The following is a 21,625-nucleotide window of genomic DNA, read 5'->3' on the forward strand; positions in this document are numbered from 1 at the left end:
TTATATTTAGAACTGCCACTGAATGTTGAAACGAATCCGTTTAACAGATTGGTGATTTGCATGTTTCTTTATTATTTATCTTTTATTTATTGTTCTGACAGCTCAGGTCCTTTTAAACAACAGAAAATACCTATTTTTGTAAAGCATACATTTGTATGTTTTTTGTGTTAAAAGTATCTGCCATCAACATTTAGTTGTTTTTTAGTATCTTATTTTAATTTAATATTTTTTTAATTTAAAATTAATCCGCCGATTATTCAATTATCAAAATAACCATTAGTTGCAGCCCTAGACTGGAAGAGCTGGGAATTGAACCACCTATCTTCTTTCTACATCCTGAGCCACAGTAGCCAAAATGTGACAATTGAACCACGGATATGCACAAACTTTAACATTTCTTCTTTGGCTACAATGTCAGTCATTAATGTGTCGATTTCTGACATTTTCTTGATGTTTAAAGTTCTAATACTGAGCTTTTTTGCCTTTATTGGACAGTTGGTGGTAGAGAGGCCAACAGAAAACAAAGGGGAAGAGAGAGAAATGGGTATAACATGCAACAAAAATCCCTTGTCAGACCCTAGTGCCATTAAAGTTATAAACTGTGAAATAGTGTGTACTGTACATGCACCTCAAATGTGCTGGCATGTGCAATTAAGTCTGCAACTACTGCTCTTATATATTACTACCTCGTATATTTATTACTGCCATTTGTATACACTCTCTTTTTTTTACTGCTGTGTTGTTGTGTTGCAAACACTACAGTTCACTGTTGTAACTATGTAGGCTAGCATAGTGTAACATCGTACCACTGCTTATAGAGCCATTTCTAAACTAACTACAGCAGTGATCACCAACCCTACTCCTGCCCTGCATGTTTTAGGTATCTCCCCACTCTAACACACCTGATTCTAATTATTCATTCGTTATCAAGCAGCTGAAGCTCGTCAAGGGCTTGATAACGAATACATAATTAGAATCAGGTGTGTTAGACTGGAGAGCTACCTAAAACATGCAGGGCAGTAGCTCTCCAGGAACATGGTTGGTGACCACTGAACTATAGTAACCACACTCTTCGGTGGGGGTAAGGGAACTTGTCACCCGGCCCAGTGCAGCGGTGTGCCTCATTGACATCTTTTTAATAGGTTCTGGACAAGAATAGCACTCTATGGCATAGGGTAATATGAGAATATTAAAGAATATTGCCTTTAAGATTGGTTTAAAATGATAAAGCTGATGGCTAATGTATTTGGGTCAGTGACAAATAAGTGTTGATTAGCAATTCAAAAATATCATCAACATCAGGTTTGTTAAAATGTACATGTATTCGTGTAGGTTTTTATGTAATTTGAAATGACATTTGCACCATTTTTTAAAACCAAAAGTAGGACTGAATGCTCCTGAAAATGTCAAATGGTGTAACCACAAAAGTAGTAACGTGTGAATATAAAAAATAGATCCAGGATTTCAAAGGGAACACCAAAAATCACAAATAATTCAGAATATAAGAAGAACATCTTACTTCTTTATTGAGCTCCCTGTATTTGTTTTGTTTTTTATACTTTCCGATGAGCTTAACCTCGCCATACATGAAAGAGGACAACATTGAAATTGCAAGATTTGTACCTGACAGTAGAGATGTTGTAGTGAGGCAGTGGCACTGTGTAAACAGACTAAGTGGTGCGGACTATAAAAACAAAAAATTACAGCTGGAACTTTTTTGGCAGCAGCTGTCGTGGCCGATGAAGCTTGACTGATTTCCACATGATCGCCTTCATAAAACCAGTAGAGTAAATCTGCAGGCTCTAGCGCTACAGGAAGTGTGTGTGGGGGAGGTTGTTACCAGACAAAAAGACCCTAGTGAAGGATGTTTGCACTCCTGGTGTCACAGTTTGCTTTGGTTTAAAAATGAATCATTTGCTATGTTTCACAGTTCGTTGAGGTTGTTCGAGTTGCCGGAGCTGCATCTGAAAAACAACTCAACTACATCTTTACTAAAAGTGACACAGAGACAATTACATTTACTTTAAGCTATAAAAAAGTCTCCAATTTATGTTTACATTTCTGTGACTAATTCTAGTAAAGGAAAAAAAACGGAGTGAAGGATTATTTTTCCCTGATGTGTCTGTGAGGAGGAGAAACAAAGAGGAACAGGGTCAGCTGCAAAAGGGAAATACAGTATATACACATGTACATTTAGGAAAATAACTTCTTCTATCAGCCCGTCAATCAGTCCAACAACTTATTTCACAGCCTTTTTTATATACAATATATTACACATAATGATTTAGCATACTATACATGACTTTTCTTAAATGGAAGAAATGTACAAGAGGAACCATCACTTTCAGTCTATAATCCTTCATGTAGCTTCACACAGACTTGATATTGTAAGATCAATTGGATTCTGACCAGTAAGACACAGGCAGGTACAGCTAAATATCACTGGACTCTTCTGCAGGTTTTTGCCATAAACTTTTAATTTTTTTTGTCTAAAATAACAAAAAAAGTGGAATAATGTCATTGATGACTTTGTGTTTGACTGGATAAAAACAAAGCCAAATGCTGCATATAATTCAACTTTTAGACATTATAAAAAATACTTTTTTGTATTGAGTGTAAAAAAGCATCTTTTTTTAAACCACCTGCTTTCATTCAGTGTCACATCCTGTATGAAGATATTTAGCCTTCCTCCTGGCATGTATACGGTTTGATTGATGTTGTGGAGGTCTGTGTGTCACCAGTCAAATCAACTCAGAGAGTTTATGGATTCAAACATTCAGACTCTAGGTGAGTAACACTACTGTTCTGTTTGTCTCCTGGATTGTCTGTTGTTAGGTGCAGTTTTGTTTTGTTTTTCATTCTCTGCCAGTCTGCTGTGTGGATTGTTTTCTTGCAGTACCACACTGTTACCACTTGGTGGTGGTGATGTGCAGAACTGCAGCGTGACAGAGGGAGCTTCAGGTGGAAGGGGAGGAAGGAGAGGGAGCGCAGGGAACGGGGCTCGAGCTGGGAGAGGGGACAGATTTTGGGGACGGACTTGTGTGGCGGTTTCCGGGCTCTGTTTCATCCTCTATTCTGCTCCCCCCTCCTCCTCCTCCTCCTCCTCCTGCTCCTCTTCCTTTTCCTCCTCCTTTGGCTCCCCCAGCACCGTGCCCCTCCAGTCCCTCAGAGTTCTCCAGCATCTCCTGGATGAGAGGGGGCATGGAGCCGGGAATCTCCATTTTCAGTGTGATCACTCGCTCCGCTCCTGTGAGGAAGAGGAAAGGTAGAGAGAGAAAGTTTAGGATAACAGAACAAGTCATTATGTGTCCACCATTAAATATTTGCTTTTTACTAAACACATTCTAAAAATACCATAATAATAAAGTTATAAGTATTTAGGGTTACTTTGAAAATGTATTTAAAATCCTACTTTTAGTTTTTTTGACATGAGGAAGATGAAAACTGCATTTATTACTGTAATTACCATAACTGGCCTTAGAAAGTGATACCATACATCCTCAGATAATGACTGAACCTCAAATAATAACCAATAACAAATACAAACAAATAAAGATAAAATATTACACTGATGAACATTGAGTTGCTTTTTTTCAGGCACTGATGAAGAATTAAAGACTGTCTGTTTCCTGTTCTAATGGCTTTTAAAGTGAAACATATATAGCAAGTATTGAGTTTCATTCCCTAACAGTGACTGAAAGAAGATGATGCATGACTGTTGTATCAGAATTTTTACTGAATTTATGCTGAATTATGCGGAGTTTTCAGTAATAACAAACAGTACCACCTATATATAAAATAGAAACAAGGCAGCGTCTTAATAAAATATGATGAAATATACTAAAACCAGGAGATATTAGGTGTAAAGTCATATATCTGCAGCTGAAGTATAGAAATATACAGTATGCACTGTCACATGCATCTGCATCCATTTGTCTCTCTCTGTGTGTGTATGTATGTGTGTGTGTGTGTGTGTGTGTGTGTGTGTGTGTGTGTGTGTGTGTGTGTGTGTGTGTGTGTGTGTGTGTGTGTGTGTGTGTGTGTGTGTGTGTGTGTGTGTGTGTGTGTGTGTGTGTGTGTATCTCACCCTTCACACTGATGCTCCTGAGGTCAGTAATCTTCATCAGTATTTTGGGGAACATGCAGGGTTTCTCAGGTCTCCTCCTCCTCACATAGATCTATACAAACAGAAGCACAAGTATCAGTTTCCTCTGTATGAACGCTGGTGCAATCTGTTTCTCTCTCTCTGTACAGCTAACAATGTATCTATTGATAATAAGGGGGACCGGGCCTTCTCTGTCCGGGCCCCTTAGCTATGGAACTTGCTGCCTGAGTATCTCAGGCAAGCAGAATCAGTGTCATTTTTAAAATCTTTTCTTAAAACTCACTTTTATGAAAAGGTCTTCTTATAGTTTTATTGACTGTATTTTTATGTTGTAATTCTATATTTTATCTCAATAGCATGGTTTTTACTATTTTTGGTTTTACTGTTTTATAATTTGATGGTTTATAATCTTAACTGCCTGTACTTTTATCACAACTATCAATTGTGTTCTGTTTCATTTGGTTTTAATGGAAAGCAAAAAATAAAAAATAAAGACTCAAAAAAGTTTGTCAGTATAGTTCTGTTCAGGCAGCAACTGTGATGCTTTTGTTCTGTTTACCAAAGTTTACCATTGATGAAAGAACACTCAGAGGAAGCAGGATTAAAGGAGTATTTCACCATTGAATCTACTTTTTCCTTTCTGGTAGACATTTGGCACAAAAATAATCCTTTAACATGTTGAAATCTAATATTTTAAACTAATTAAAGCCATTTTGTTAGCATGTCAACTCTTAGTTGCTCTGTCTCTGAGATTTAAATGTATTATATTTTGTTAATGGTAAATGGACTGTACTTACAAAGCACTTCTCTAGTCTTTTTGGCCACTCAAAGCACTTTTACACTACATGTCACATTCACCTATTCACACACATTCACACACTGATGACAGGAGCTACCACACAGGGTGCCAACCTGGATGGAAACTAACATTCACTCACACATTCATACACTGTTGGTGCAGCCATCGGAAGCAGTTTGGGGTTAAGTGTCTTGTCCCAGGACACATGGACATGTGGACTGAAGGAGCCAGGAATCAAACCGCCTTCGGTTGGTGAATTAATGCTCCACCTCTAGAGCCACATGTACGTCTGTATAATTACTTATAAGTATGAGTACATGTCTAAGTTATGGAACTGCTGGATGTGTTATTTTAGAATGAAACTCTTGACATTACTGCAAAGAAACAGTATTAATAAAATCACATAGTTAGAATTAATGTCCAACCTTCAAAGCTTCGAGCATTGGTTCTTGAAGAATATCCACTTTGTCTGACTCCTCCAGATCCTGACGGTCTGCACACACACATAACCCAACATTACAATGAGCCAATGACTACAATCTATTTGAAAAGATCAATGAATAAACTATAACACAGTGTCATCTCTACACACAGTAATCAGTCGCAGTACCTCCACAGAGCAGGCAGATGGCGCTCAGTAATCCCGTCTCTGCGTCATCCATCTCCAGCGGGAGGAGCTGGTTGGCGAAGGAGAACACTAGATCGGTGAGCGGCCCGAACCCGGCATTGTGCATCTGGGTGCGGTTCAGAGTCAAACCGTCTGAGAAGGTCATGGTGTCCTGGTCTGGGGTGTAGCGAGTGCAGATCCTCAGAATCTATGAAAGAGTTGAGATCGGAGTCATTAAAGGACGCCTTGCTTTTTTGTGTGTTTCTTCGTGCAGTTAAAGTTAAGAACCTCACCAGTATGTCGAGGCAGGCTGATTTGAGCAGGGTGATCTGATCAGCGATGGTTAATGTGGTGAAGCCCGGCAGCTGTTTGGCAAACTCCACCGTCTTAATGATGCATTTGGTGGAGAGTTCACTGAACTTGTCCCAAAGATTGACATCCAGAGGAACACGATGCTCTGCGCTGTTGTTCTGCAGGTTTGAGTTAGGTAAGAGATAGACAGCAAAAAGAAAAAGATTTATTAAACAGCTATCTATTAATTTCTTTTATGCAATTTTATGCTATTTAAATCAACTTTAGAATTCAAACATAAATTGAAATGCGCTGTGTTACCGTGGTGTATTTCCCCAGCTGGCAGAGGGAGGGAAAGGTGTCCTGGTGCGCCCGGCGAACGCCCTCGATCATCTGCTCCGTGTCTGCTGACAGGACGTACACCTCCACTTCCACCGGCCTCTTCTCCTCCTTCTTCTTCTTCGTCCTGTCATTTCGGACCACTGCGGGTGGAGAGAAAAGAGGGGGAGATTTAGCACCAGCGCTTCAAACCTTCAGTTGCCACTCATATTGATGATTTAACCTGTTTAATTAAGTATGAGGAGGCTGCTTACTCTGTGTTCCTGTTAATGTGATGAATTAAGTGACAGGAATATTTTGACATATTTGTTTATGCTTTTTATTGGCTTATACTTTGTAAATATACTTGTAAACGTCCAAAGCAGGCTGTTTTTGTTGGGCATGTGTTAAATGTGATCTGCCACCAGAGGGAGACAAATATCAAGGTTAAAATACATGGACTTTAAAAATGACTTCTGAAGCTTGAACTGTCAGACTTATGCTTGAAGGACAGAAGTCACTTGTGTCACTGTGCTCTGTTCTGTCTTTATTATAACGTGATTAGAAAGTAATTCATTCCTTTGCAGTAAAGTGTATTTTTCCACACTTTTTTCAACACACACACACACACATACACACACGCACGTATAGATTGACAGTGGATCTATATTGTGTAACTCACACTCCTTGGACATGCCGACGTCGAGGCATTTCTGCAGTCGACAGGACTGACAGCGGTTCCTTGTCACTTTGTTTATGACGCACACTTTGTCTCGGTGACACGTGTACACCATGTTTTTCTGGATGCTCCTCCGAAAGAAACCCTGAAAGAAAAAGAAAAAAAAGACATTGAGGCAATGACTAAAATACAGTTACAGTAGGAGGAAGTATTTGAACCAAAACTGCTCCATCGATTAAGTATGATCACTTGAGTGTAGAGTAACTGATTTTGATAATGAGCAGCTGGTAGCAAGTCAGTTTATAGTAACAGGACATAAGCTTGACTATAAAAAAACCACACTATTTATGTGTGTGTGTGTGTGTGTGTGTGTGTGTGTGTGTGTGTGTGTGATTAGATGAAGCAAAGAGGCTTACACATCCTACAGGAGGTTTAAAGGTCGTGGCCTCTTTGACCCAATATGCAAATAATCGAGTCTCACGCTCTCTCTGTTGCCTGCATCTGTGCGATTCAAGCTCATTCACGTGTGTTCCGCTTACGTACCTTGCAGCCCTCGCAGGCGCTGACTCCGTAGTGGTATCCTGAAGATTTGTCCTGACACACAAAGCAGGGCTTGTAGATGCGGGGCGGAGGTGGAGGTGAGGCGGGGCTCGGCACCAGCAGGTCCTCCCCAGAACTCGTGCTCTCGGTCTCTATAGCTGCAGCAGGAGACAGAAGGAGGGAGGTTTAGTCAAGACTGTGATTAAAATGCATTGAGCTAAGAAATCAATATATCTGCTGTGTGTTTGGTTTAAATTTAGATTTATTTTTTATTGTATTCATTTATCTGCAATGACAGTGTCCTCTACTTTTGGTAACATATCAAATACTGATGGTACAAGATTAATAAATGCAGCATCAGTAATGATATATAGCTCTTAATGTCAAAGTTGACACAGGTTGAGTATATTTTGGACACTAACTGAAAGCCAGCTTTTTATTTTGAAAGATATTTCCAAAACAGGACAGTCATCATATCATCAGTTATGTGTTATGTGTCCGTTTCTCTCCCAAGTAGACGAACATTCATCGAAATGTTAGACCAGTGGCCGGATGCATAAGTGATGAGTAAGCACAAAAATCGTGCATATGCAATTTCCTGCACATAAACTGTTTTTTATGGACACAGAATGTGCACGAGTAATGTGTTCTTTAGACCAGATGTATACATGTTTTTTCAAAGTGAACTGAGGGTGATGTGATGAGTAGGGCTGGGTATGGTTTAAAAAATGACGATACCAGTACCAATCCAAGTACCCTTAAAGTGATATTGATACCAATTGAGTACTTCATTCGGTGCCCATTACACATTTAGTGTACTTGCTTTTAATCCGGTATAACAGGCGTTTAGTGTAGCCACACTGCTGCTGAACTGGTAAGCATGCTAACTCCAATTCAATGCAACTTCACCACCACAGACTGGTTGTAGCTGCTGTGGCAGTGGGCCAATCACATGTTGCGTTACATTGAAGAACGCTTGCATTGATTGGCTGTGAGCAAGTCCATACAAATAGTCATATTTTAGCTCTAGGTGCAAAAAGGATTGATTGCAGGTATCATTTGACAGGAGACGTTTCGATACTAATTGGTATTGATTTATTTTGGTTGATACCTCAAAGTTATCAAGTACCAATACCCAGTCCTAGTTGTGGCACAGCTTGTAAAGTTGGTTTAGATGTGAGCTACAAAGTAATCATTGGTTTACATATTCATGTGATTAATTAATGATATGGATGCTTAAAAGAACCACACAGCTGTGCGTAATAACAGCTGCTGTTGGAAGACCTCTTCTTTTTTGTTTCACTGACAGCTGTACAGACTGGAGGAGCACTCTGTGACCTGATATGTAAACAGCAGGTTCAGTGCGTCTACACCAATTTATGACTAATAGTGAATAGTGGAAATGAGGCTTGTGCATATGTACTCAGTTCCTCAATGACTGAGATTTATGAAACTGAACCATCTGCACACACAGCTTTATAAATCTGAAAAGAATGGATATGTTTATTTCTGGCTTTGTGAATCCACACAATTTTAGTCATGAATCTATACAGAGTTTAATGCATGTAGCTCCTGAGCTGTATGTATATTGTATATTGTACCTCTGGATGTTGTCTAAAGGTGGAATAAATATTATTTTCCATTGACTGCCCAAATACAGCTTCTGGAGCAGCTGTGTTTGAATACTGTGTGATTGATCTCTGTATGTTGGAGGACAATATAAATGATTTATCACACACTGTGGGTTTTCTCTATTATAGCTGCTCATTGTGTCTATGGACTTACTGCTAGCTGTACAGGGCTTACATTTTTTTTTTCTCTCTTCTTTTTTCGCTGTTGTTTTGGTTTTTGTTGATTGGTTTTTTAAAAATGTCTTGTTTTATCCTGTTTTCATATGAGTCACTGTCATTGTGGATATTGGTTATGTTACTTGATTTGACACAAAATACACAGCACACAGTGTGGTATGTACCTTGATTTTGGGGTCACTGTTAAGTACTTATGTACTTTTACCGCAATACTTTAATTACAGTTTTCTCTCTCAGAAAGAATGGCTTCACTCACAGGTGAAGTGAGAAGATGACCGTCACAGGGAGTGGAGAAGGACGATGCGATGCTGTATTGTTTCACCTCGGAGATAAAAGGACCATATTTTAATAATGGTGTTGCACTCTGTCAGTGTTATGGGTCTCTGGTTTGTCATACTGACGGCAGCGGCACACAGGGTAACCATGGCAACCAGGGTAACCAGGGTAACTTGGCTAAGCCAGCTAACATATGTATGCATGTACAGGGATATATTAATGGTCCCAAAATGTTCCAGGTGGGACTCGCATTCTACAGTTATTGTTCAACACATCAGAGTGAGTTGATTATTAAACTATTATGACAGCATGTTGTCTTAAGACTTTGGATATCGTAATATCGTGATATGAGGCTAGATGTCGTCTTAGATTATTGGATAACGTAATATCGTGATATGAGGCTAGATGTCGTCTTAGAGTTTGGATATCGTAATATTGTGATATGCTATAAGTGTTGTCTTTTCTGGTTCTGATTTAAAGGCTGCTGCACAATAAAATTATGTTATTTTCTTAACTTAACAGCCTGTACTACCTCTTCTATTATTTGCCTTTACCCATTTGGTCATTATATCCATATTACTGATGATTTATCATCCCTAAAATATTGTTGCAGTATCGATATCGAAGTATTTGGCTTTTTTTTTTGTTCTTTTGTGTTTCTTATCATTCTGCTTGGTTAACAAAAACAGACAAAAATAACAATTTGTTAAAATAAAAAAATAAAAAGCATATGAAAGAAAGTTTAATGTTACATTTAAAAAGACAGTTATTGGCTTCTGGGAAGTTGATGCCTCACAATGTATTATAGATAAGATATTAGATTAACTGCTGTCTGTCAGATCTCTGGCTCACACAAAACTGTGACAACATCAAATGAACAGAAATGTAAAGATTAGTTTGTACAGAGGGGGCTTAACCAGCTCAAAAGAATGCCAATGTGTGTCTTTATCCTGTTCAAATGGGAAACGTTTCCATTTATTTGTAACATGGTATTAAACAACATCAGAATCCATAAATCTACTGGATGATATCAAATGTATCTCTGTAATAACACCCGTCTGGGAGAGTATCATGATTTGTTTGAATGTTATAATACAAGCAGAGTGAAAACATGCAAAACTACTATTTTATCTGCACATCTTTGTTTAATCTGATAAGTCAAAAGCTATAACTTAATCTTCTTCTTATTAAAGGGGAAGTCCACCAATACACATGAAGTTAAGTTTACTCATCACAGTTGTATAATTATCTTCTGTAACTGAATGTATCAGAGCTTTCAGACCAGGTCAAGTTTCTCAATAATAACTTACTAAAACTACTACAATTAACTGTCATTAATCAAGTTTTCAATTATTCTATTTTAGTTTAATTTGACTTCCAATTTAACACTTTTAAATTGTATTTAAATGTCTTGATGCATTATTTATGCAGTTTATGTAAAGCACTTTGAATTGCCTTGTTGTTGACATGTGCAATACAAATTAATTTGCCTTGCCTTGCCTTATAATATGGGAAATGTAGGATGCAGTTTTTGGACCCTGAACCATACTAGAGTCTAAAAATCTGAATAACTCAGTTTCTGTTCCTTAAATTCTGTCTTAAATGTGTTTCACGGATTTATGGAGGTATAATATTGGACATGTTTTTACTCTGTACTGTGCTCACAGTATGTTGTGTTATTCTAATCTAAACTCTCATCTCTCTATCATGTATTGGTTGGGGTGTGGTGAAGATAAGGGTGATCTGGTGGTTCTGGTTTTGGGGTGAATCTCAATGTGTGAGAATAAGGACTGCTTGTGTCTTTCCGCTGTGGTTAGATTCTAACTTTTCGCTCCTAAATCTGCTGGTCTGGGTTTATTCTGTCGAAAGCAGTTGTTTTATTTTTGTTCAGAGACCTGGCAAAGATAGACTGCGACACATTTTAAGGTCGCGACCCTTCCGATTAAGAAAGCAGGGCCATCTACAACTCCTCTGCTTCTCTCTGTTTCTCACTCTGTCTCCTCTAACCTCTAACCTAGCACACTTAAACACACGCGCACACACACACACACACACACACACACACACACACACACACACACACACACACACACACACACACACACACACACACACACGCACACACTCTCTCTCACTCTACCCTCCCCCTGCTTTAGTAGCCATACCAGACATTCCACTATGGAGGAGATTCAACTCCCCTCTACTGGCCTGCTCTGTTTACATAGAGAGAGAGAAAGAGAGACACAGACAAATAAAGAGAAGAAATCCTCCCTCCCTCCTCCTCTACCATCCCTCCATCACCCGCCCCACTCTCTTTTCATCTCTCCTCTATTTGTCTTTGCTCTCTTCTCACTGACACACTAGCCAACAGTTCCCTAAAGCGCCGTCTGACCTCTTTTAAACTTTCCCTCTGCCCCCCCACCCCACCTCTCTCTCTCTTCTCCTGTTTCCAAGTGTCTGTCATTCTGTTTTCATCTGGGCGTTTGTTACTGTCTTTAAGTTGCTTCCCGCTTCTGCTTCGATGTGCGGGACGTGACGCACGCTGCAACATGTCTAAACAGAACTGTGTAGTAAACTGTGTTGACAGTTCATAAAAATATTCTTTGAAGTTGCATGCAAATTTAGTACTGTCTAGTTTTTGTGTTGATTGATACTGTACTACCAGAATGAATGATGACATCATAACTTGTTTTGTAGCTTTTTTGTGGTTTGAGAACATGACTGAGGCTGTTTAGGTCTTTTAGGATGGATGGGGATGAAAGAGTCCCATGTTTACAGCTTACGAGTGTTGTATTATTACAGAGTTGGTTGTGTGAGAATTAAAAATACTTTGCATTGACATTATCGTACTATGGGCCTGATTTCCTAAGATCCCAAATAGTGAGTACTAAATTGCGTGCATGGTGCAATAGATTGCGTGTGCAGTTTGCGTGCGTTTTTGCGGGTGATCTGCTAAGAATAGTTGCGTAAATGAAAACAGGTGCAACGGGGTGGGGACAGCAGTATTTAAATGTGATCAGGTTCTAGTGGAAGAGGTTAACAAATATATTGAGTTATAACAAAAACAAATATTACCAGAAAAACCAACATATGGGAGAGTATTTGTGACGAAGTCAATGCTGTTAGTAAAACCAAAAATATTCCACTCCAAAATTATTAACACAGGTGGAAAAACTCTGTCCTGTATGTATTCTGTCATTGTGCCTCCGTCTCCTCCTCTCCACAGTGACAGAAGTCATCTGTGCCCAGTGAGCAGCCGGTTAATACCTGTCCTTCAAAGGTATTATTTATAGACGTAGTTACCGTCAGAAATAATACCTTCAGGTTTGGTAAATCACAATGCGCGTGCTAAATAACATATTTGCATTTTGACCTCCCTGTATTTTGCGCACTGGGGTTGAAACGCCCCATATTACATATTCATTATGGCAAACGTACTAAATGAACAGCGCGTACTATCTTTCACAGTTGAAAGACGCAAACCTCAGTGCGCTGCGTTAGTAGATCAGCTTGCACATTTTTTGCGGGTGATGTCAAGTTTGCACACGTTTTTACACACGCAAACCTTTAGTGTATTGTGTATTACATTTTCCAACTCATATATACAGTTTCCAGTCGTAGCTATGACTTGGAAATGTATTTGGCTGTGGCTCAGGAGGCAGAGCGGTCATCCACCATTTAGAGGGCTGGCTGTTCCCAGCTCCTCCAGTCCACATATTGATGTGTCCTCAGGCAAGATACTTAACCCCAAATTGCTCCCGTTATGTGCCAATGGTGAATAAATGTGTGGGTCAATGTTAGTTTCCTACTGATGAGCAGGTTGGCATCTGCCATCAGTGTATGAATGTGTGTGAATGAGTGAATGTGACATGTAGTGTAAAAGCTCTTTGAGTGGTCAAAAAGACTAGAAAAGTGCTATATAAGTACAGTCTATTTACCATTTACAATGGTTGAACACTACAAATTACGATAACTCTGATATGACATGAATGCAACATGTGTCTAAATTCACTACCTGTATGTGACACAGTGTACTATGAAGTGTAGGTGTAATATTTAAAGAAAAATAGGTCATGGCATGTACATTCTGCCTACAATCTCATAATGCAATGTGCCTCATTTTATAGCCATTCAAATTACAGTGGTACCTTTCAGTGATGATGCAAAATGATGATTCATATGGGTCCCACTCTCCAATCCCACCCCCCGCCCTTCTTGCATTATTATGCTATTATATTATCGTTATATCAGTGGTATAAAATGATCTTCAAATGACAGTATTGTTTATCGTGATTATTTCTGAGACAATATATCGTCCAACAAAAGCAGATCTAATGACAATGCTAATATGCTGCCATGAAACTTCATAGCACTTATTCGAATCGTTGCGATTTCTCAGTCTGGATCAAAGAGCTGGATGGACCAACATCACTGTCCCCCACAACCGGGTTCACAGCGTGGCCTGCTGACAGACTAGCAGCCAGCTGTGACTTGATTATCAGTCTTCAAATCAGTGACCACCTCCTCTGCTTCTGTTATCACTGTCAGGATCTGTATCTCCACTCTGAGCTCTCCCAAGGTGACGGATTGAAGGTCAGCCTTGTTTGCCTTCATACAATATAAGGTTTGCACAATGGATTGCAACTGTAGCGGCGTGTCAGTGAAACTGAATTCTGTACACAACATAAACTATATATACAAACATCCTGATGACCCCTACACCTGCCGTACATTCCTCACAGGAAGGACTGACTGTAAGCAGCTCTACATATTCAGTATGACATGACAGGTAGGTAGAAAAGTCAGATGTAAATCCTAATATTAGCCTACATTCATTACAACCATGCATAGTTACAGCCTTTCAAATGTGGCCCATTGTATATAGTATTGTACAATTTCTCCAAAGATTCAAATAGGAGAGAGTTTATAGATAAATCAACTAGATGGAATATCTGTTATAGTCCAATAAAGTGATTTATAGCTGACCTCACATTGATGCTACAATCCTATAATAGCAAAACTGCTATAAAGCACTCACTGCTCATTGATCTGTCCACACTGGCCTAATAGAGCCAGAGAGGTAAAGACATAGTTGCATATTTGTCCTTCATTAAGTGTGATCAGGATCTGGAGATGATATTAAAGCTGGAGCTGCAACCATAATTCAATGACCATTCAATCTTGACTGTAAATCTTGAGCTAGGTAATTTAGCTTAATGACAGTATCAGATTGTCTTTAATATGAGCAGATATCAGATATTACGGCACATCTCTACCATATATGGAATATGAGAGAAGATTTGTGCATGTTGTTTCATTTGTTCAAAGACCTTTAATAATCTCCCAGAGTCAAAGGTCAAGTCTTTAAAGGTCTTGTTGTGTCCAACCAACGGTCCACAACCCAAAGATTCACTTTACTATCTGCTATTAAACTCTTTTACAATCCAGAAAAGCATTAAATCATCTGAAACCAGCCAATGTTTGATATTTTTGCTTTAAAAAATGACTAAAACAATGATTTTAATTGAAAAATAAAATCAAGGATTCACAATAACGCCCCAAAACTATAGAACACACTAGCTTCAGATATCAGGGAAGCCAGCTAGTAAATATTTTTAAAAGAAAGCTAAAAACATACTCCTTCACTTTAGACTTGAACTAGTTTTAAGTGGACCCACCATTCTAAAGTGTTTGCGCTCATCACACTGATGATGCACTACTGAGTTTCTTTTAAAATGTTGTATTTTACTTGATTATATATATTTTATGTTTTAGCTAATTTTTACTATGTGCTACTTTTGCAATTTTACTGCTATTACTATTTTAATAAAGTTATTATTATTATAATTAAAATACTTGCTGGTACATTCTCTGTCAATAAACGAATCAATGAATTGACTAATCGTTGCAGCGTTAATCAGAAAAATGCCAGAGGCTAGCACTGTGAGCAAAGTCTGTATTAGAGATTGTTATAACTTAACGGCAGTCAAGCTTAGTGTCATTTTCTTTCTTCTGTACATCCTGTTTCTAATAAATACTAAAAATGTGACGAGGTGACATGAGAGAGGAAACCCCTGCAGTCAAATGTACACAGAGACATGCTGTATGCCAGAGGACTCTCTCAAGAATGAATGAATTAATAACCAGCTTTCCTTTCTGCTGTCGCTCTTTTTGCTTTTATCTGACAGTGGCGCGATCCCACACACACACACACACAGAGAGAGAGAGAGAAAAAGAGAGAGAGAAAGAGAAAAGAGAGAGAGAGAGAGAGAGAGAGAGAGAGAGAGAGAGAAAAAGAGAGAGAGAAAGAGAAAAGAGAGAGAGAGAGATAAAGACGTCTATTAGATACAAACACTGACACGCAACCAACCTCCTCTCTTTTTCACACACTGACGCTCAGGTCAAACTTGGTCAGTATACCCTCACATTCCCAGACAAACTGTGAGTGTGTCATTGTGTGTGTGTGTGTGTGTGTATGTGTGTGTGTGTGTGTGTGTGTGTGTGTGTGTGTGTCTCCTACAGACAGAAAGAGAGGTCATTCAGCGCAGAGAAGTGATGACTGGGCAGCTGACACAGGAAAGAAAGAGGCAGATAGAAGGAGAAATAAAAGAGAGGGAGAGATGTAGGTCACTTCCCAATTGTCAGTGAGTCACTGCTCTGGATCACACCCAGACACACACACACACACACACACACACACACACACACACACACACACACACACACACACACACCCCCACACATACACACACACAGAGAGAGAGAGAGAGAGAGAGAGAGAGAGAGAGAGAGAGAGAGAGAGAGAGAGAGAGAGTACACCATTATCCCCCAGCCACTGCTTACATGTCACTGGGGCAGTGGCTGAATGTGTATGCGTGCCTGCGTCTATAAACGGCCTTTGACCTTTGAACCTGTTTGACACTCTTCATTCCAGTCACGCACACACACACACACACACACACACACACACACACACACACACACACACACACACACACACACTGAGGGCAATCCTCCCTATCTTTACAGCCTTAATTTACGAGCACTGCCCTCGTGCTTCTATACATCTCTCTTTCTCCTCTGTTTCTAGCAGGCGAACCAAAGTTCACCAGAGTCATTGCATTCTCTCTCTCTCTCTCCCTTTTTCTTTTATGACTTTAACTCACTTGTGCAAGGGCCATGTCACAGTGACATCACCGCATCATCACCCCTGGGTTACTGTCTGACTCTTGGGCTGTGACTGTGTCGAAACATGTGACGCTGGTAAGGGTGGAACGGCGCTGTCGGCTCCTGTGTTTGTGTGTGTGTGTGTGTGTGTGTGCATGTTAGTCCTGTGACCTGTCCGAGGTGTACCTTGCCTCTCCCGGACGATGCGTGCTGGGATGCATATGTTAAGCGAGTATATAAAAGCGCTGCATGGAAATGTGTGTGTGTCTTTATCACAGCGAGGTCTCAAAGCTCAATATAATCGAATGTGCTCATAGCAATGGGTATTGAACGCTGTCGAGTATTAAATCATCACTTTAATCATCATTTTTAGTCTTTTATTATATATTATATAAGTTCTTGTGTGTCTGCTCGTGTTACAAGTTACAACTTTTAAGTTTTAAGAGATTTGATTCTTTCATTAAATGAAAAAGAAGAAAGAATACTTCAGCATTTTATACATGCTGTATTGTGAAATTATCCAAATTTGAACACTTAGTAATATTTCCAACAAAAGGATTACCTATTTGAATAGTTAGTGTCAGCGTTAACATTAATATTACATAATATTAGTATTTATAGTATTGATTGTGTAGTGTTAATCTGGTTTTATAGTGCTATATAAATAAGTTCCTGCACACCATGTTTGTCTCACTTCTTCTACTTTCTACTGATGCCATAATTATTGGAAAGGTGCCATAATTGCATAAAGCTTCCATACATGGCGGTTTTAATAATCATCAATATTATTATTGTGGTATTTAACCCGTACGTACTGTTTGGGTCAAATTTGACCCGTTTTGACATTTGACAGCTGTGAAAACACCATAAATGTCTTTTAATCTGAAAGTTGATGACTTTTTCTAAAGAGTCCCAAAATGCACAGACATTTTAATATTTTAAAATTAGGGCCGCGACTCGATTAAAAAAAATTAATCTAATTAATTAGAGGCTTAGAGACGCATTTTAATTGCATATAAATATTTGACCTGAGAACAGTGAGAAGTCATTTTTTTCACATGGATTTTTAGTATACGATTGAATAATGACTGAATACATAAGCTTAAGCAACAAAAATATTGTTTATTTTTGTTCAAGTCCAACAGACCAGTGCAATTTTTGCCATTAAGTTTAGCAATAGCATATTTAGAAATATAGTACATTTCAGAAATTAGCTAGCTACCACACTAGCGTCCACGCTAGCTGCTATATGTTTTGCATTGAGGTGATACTTGAGGCTCGATGTGCTGCGGTGATATGCAAATTCCTTGTTGCATAGCTTGCACACAACCATGCTCTTATCCACACTTCCATCCGTTCGTTTTTTGTAACACAATTTCCCATCCACGGGGCCAACCAAAGCGGTCTCATCAGCTACTTTGTTCATGTTCACTGTGGTTTGTTGTTGTCTGAACTACGCTAGTTGGTGCTCCAGTATAATCGGTCCGCCTGAAACTCATCCAGTGAGAAACGTTCCGCGGTGCAAAAATAAGTGTGATTAAAATGCGTCAATTTTGTCAACGCTTTAATTATTGTGTAATTAATTCATCTTAATTAACGCGTTAAAGTCCCGGCCCTATTTAAAATGTTATACTTCTGTATAGGCTACAAATGTCGGTCTATTGAGGCTGTTCTGGGTCAAATTTGACCTGTATCTATTGACATGTGTTTTAATGAAATGAATAGTTAATAGTTTTAATAAGATAGTAGTTATGAGGATTTCTTTTTATGACGTAGCAGTAAAGACTGATGGCTCTAATGGTTATACAATAAACCCAACAGTTCCATGAAGTTATTGTTATTTTCACTGTCAGTAAAATACATTTAAATCATTATTGATATTATATTTTCATGTCTTAGGTAAAATAGGACATGATATTGTGTGATAGTAGCTGTTTTCTCTCCAAAAACGAAAAAATACACCCTCTGCTCTCTGAAACATGAATCAAGGTTTAATCACACATTTATTGATCAGTCAGATCGACTATTGATGCGTTCTAAACACATCTGTCGTTCAAAATTTGTATAGACACTTTTTATGAGGGGATTCTTAGACTAGGTCAAAACTGACCCAGAACATACAGAACATGCGAGGGTGTAGAATATGACCAGTATTATAAGGGTTAACCAAAATTATGCCCCTTCATTTCTAGTTAATTCATTAGAAGACCATATAACCCTTCTAATCCTATGTTCTCTATATGATTTTATGGGTTGTGTAGAATAGTATCTAACACACAGAATCTGTGATATGTTTAAAAGCATCCATACATTAAAACTAAAGCCTGAGCTATAAACGCTCCGAGTTCTTTCCCCACCCGCAGTGAGAAGCACCGAGCCGGAGCTCAGGAAGGGTTTGCTCTGGTATAAATGAGTGCCGGCAGCTGCTGACCTACTGAGGTCACTCCATTCAAAACATCAAGCAAAACCCTGGAGTTACAACACACGGCGTGGACATGCGGCTAAACTGAAGACCTGATGGAAAATTTCTCAAGTCACGTCATCGCGAGCGCAAACACTTCTAGAAAGGTGGGTCCACTTAAAGTGAACGGCAGCATCTGTCAAATATAAGAGGTATGGCAACATGATATGACTACAGTTGGTTCCATGTCAACATCAATTGGCATAATTATGATAAACATGCAAACACATTTAAAGTGTGTATTAACAGTGCAGAATTAGGATATAATGCAGCCTATTACCACTCACCTTGTAGCAGTTTAGTTACTTCAAAATTAAAGTTCTTCAATTGCTCAATCGTAATATTCAACTCAAGATATTCACTTGATTTAAATAGTGAGGTCACTAACATTGCAGTAGAACAAATGTGAGGTGTAAGGAACAATGAAAAGTACACAAGAAAGGACATGAGTAAAGTAATAGAGAAAGAGAGTGCATGTTGTTTGGATAAGTGGAATGTTCACTTCCCATCTACAGTAGTTATGATGAATAAGAGACTGATAAGAGGCTGCAGGGTATATGATACTGATAGAAGAGGCTCCCACTTGGCATCCAGTTTATCCGCTAAAGCTGACAGCAGATATCAAAGCTTAAGCAACACTGCAAACTGCATGCACCCTTAGGTTTTTTTTTTTTTTTTTTTTTAACAAATTACATTATGAATCCTACACTGAATAAGTGTGGTGTACCCTGCAGTTATTTTGTTTACATGACAAATGCATTTTCAATGAGACTCACAGTGGCTGGATCCGCTCCAGTGTCTGCTGCTCACCAAGGACCCTCCGAACGGCCGCTGGAGTCCTACTACACCGGACAGGAGTCCCTTCTCCTGCCCAAGCCCCGGGGGTCTGTGGTAGTAGTCCATGCTAAGAAAAGAGCCCGGACTTGGGCTGCTGGGGCTGGGGCTCAAACCCACAACATCCACGCTTTCGTACATCCCCGGGAGGCGCGTTTGATCTCTTTGTACCAAATAGAGAGAGGGAGAGGAGGGGGGGGGGGATCAAAGCGACGGGAGAGAGAGAGAGAGAGAGAGAGAGAGAGAGAGAGAGAGAGAGAGAGAGAGAGAGAGAGAGAGAGAGAGAGAGAGAGGAGGGGAGGGAGGAAAGAGTTCACATCTTCATAACAGACTGATGGGAAGAGAAGGGAGGAGGAGGAAGAGGAGAGGGAGGAGAAGAGAGATGACCGGGTCTCTGTGACCTTTCAGCCCTCTGCTCAGCACAGTTTGCTGTCAAACTTTGCCTTCCGTTACGTCGTTTAAGCACTAACGGACCTAGTTTAAACGACAAAATAAACGCCGTTTTCTTCTTATGTGTCGTCTCTTTTTTTTCTCTCACAGTCACAAGTGTAATAAACTTAACTGTCGAGCTGGAGGACTTCGAACCCTCGTTACTCTATAGCACGAAACACTAAAAAGAAAAGCTAGCACGGAAAAGAACCAGCCTAGCTTCACAATAGTACACCGACACATGCGGCGTGTCTCCCCCCCGCTCCACACAGCTTGTACGTCGGTCTCCTCAGCAGCCTTTTCTCGGCATTTATACAGTAGCTACAACGCTTCTATTGCTAGCTCTTCCTTTTAGCCAACCAGGTGAAGAGTACATCTCATAGACGGTCTGCTCCTTAATGTGACAACAACCAGCCAGTGTTTGTCGTTAAAGCCACGCTTGTTGTAAACGACTCACGCCGAGAAGTAAAGAGGTCCAGTCGGTCGGTGAAAACACGCTGCTCCGGTCGCTTCGGTTCACAGAGTCCAAAACACACACAGCTCCGACACACTCACGCTGAATACACGCTGTCATATGACTCTGAAGTTACCGCTGTCGGTCCAAGTAGCGGGATATGAGAATAATATAGAGGAAATAATGTGGTTGAATTGCCGGCGGTGAGGTACGTCGAGGAGAAGCCGAGACAGTAGGGGCTTAGTGCGCCTCTTGTTGCTGCTTGTTGAAGGTCCAGCAGCGGCGGTACAAGCAGGCAGCAGTGTCCTGTGGTAACCTCCACTCTGTACCCGACGGCCTCTCGCTCTCTCTACCTCTACCTCTCTCTCTCTTTCTGGTTTGATGAGTGACACCAGCTGCGCGCGAGCTCCACCTATCTGCCCTGCGCGTGCCTCCATAATATTTTTTGCCTACTGTCATATTAATGTGACTGAATACATAAACTAACACAATTACTGTCCAACACTATCTGTATTTCTGCTAGTAATTCTGTAATACTGTCATGATTATTGATTACTAACATTACTCCATCTCAGTATCCTGTTAAACTCAGGGTTGGGAAGGTTACTTTGGAAATGTAATAGGTTACAGATGACTAGTTACTCTATTTAAAATGTAATAAGTAATATAACTATTTCAATTGCTTCATCAAAGTAATGTAACTTATTACATTTGATATCTTCTTGATACTGATTTTCATGGATACTGACATGATTTATAAGGGAGATCATTTCTTATAAAGCAAGATTGAAAATGTATTCATTAGTTCATGTAGATTTTGGAATATAAAATAAAGATATTTGATGAAAAAAGTCAAA

General features: G+C 39.5%; 1 protein-coding gene across 1 annotated transcript; it reads right to left on the reverse strand.

The window, feature by feature from the left end:
- Positions 1-1,502: 1,502 nt before the first annotated feature.
- Positions 1,503-21,096, reverse strand: LOC133999785 (retinoic acid receptor alpha-B-like). The gene is made up of 9 exons (XM_062439098.1): positions 19,828-21,096; positions 7,343-7,497; positions 6,803-6,944; positions 6,124-6,284; positions 5,805-5,981; positions 5,515-5,719; positions 5,330-5,397; positions 4,088-4,178; positions 1,503-3,247 (listed from the first exon to the last, which is right to left on the reverse strand). The coding sequence occupies exons 1-9, from the start codon at positions 20,024-20,026 to the stop codon at positions 2,958-2,960; spliced, it is 1,488 nt and encodes a 495-aa protein (XP_062295082.1). The 5' UTR covers positions 20,027-21,096; the 3' UTR covers positions 1,503-2,957.
- Between the last annotated feature and the right edge of the window lie 529 nt (positions 21,097-21,625).

Source organism: Scomber scombrus, chromosome 18, assembly GCF_963691925.1.
Source record: "Scomber scombrus chromosome 18, fScoSco1.1, whole genome shotgun sequence".
In the NCBI taxonomy this organism is placed as follows: Eukaryota; Metazoa; Chordata; class Actinopteri; order Scombriformes; family Scombridae; genus Scomber; species Scomber scombrus.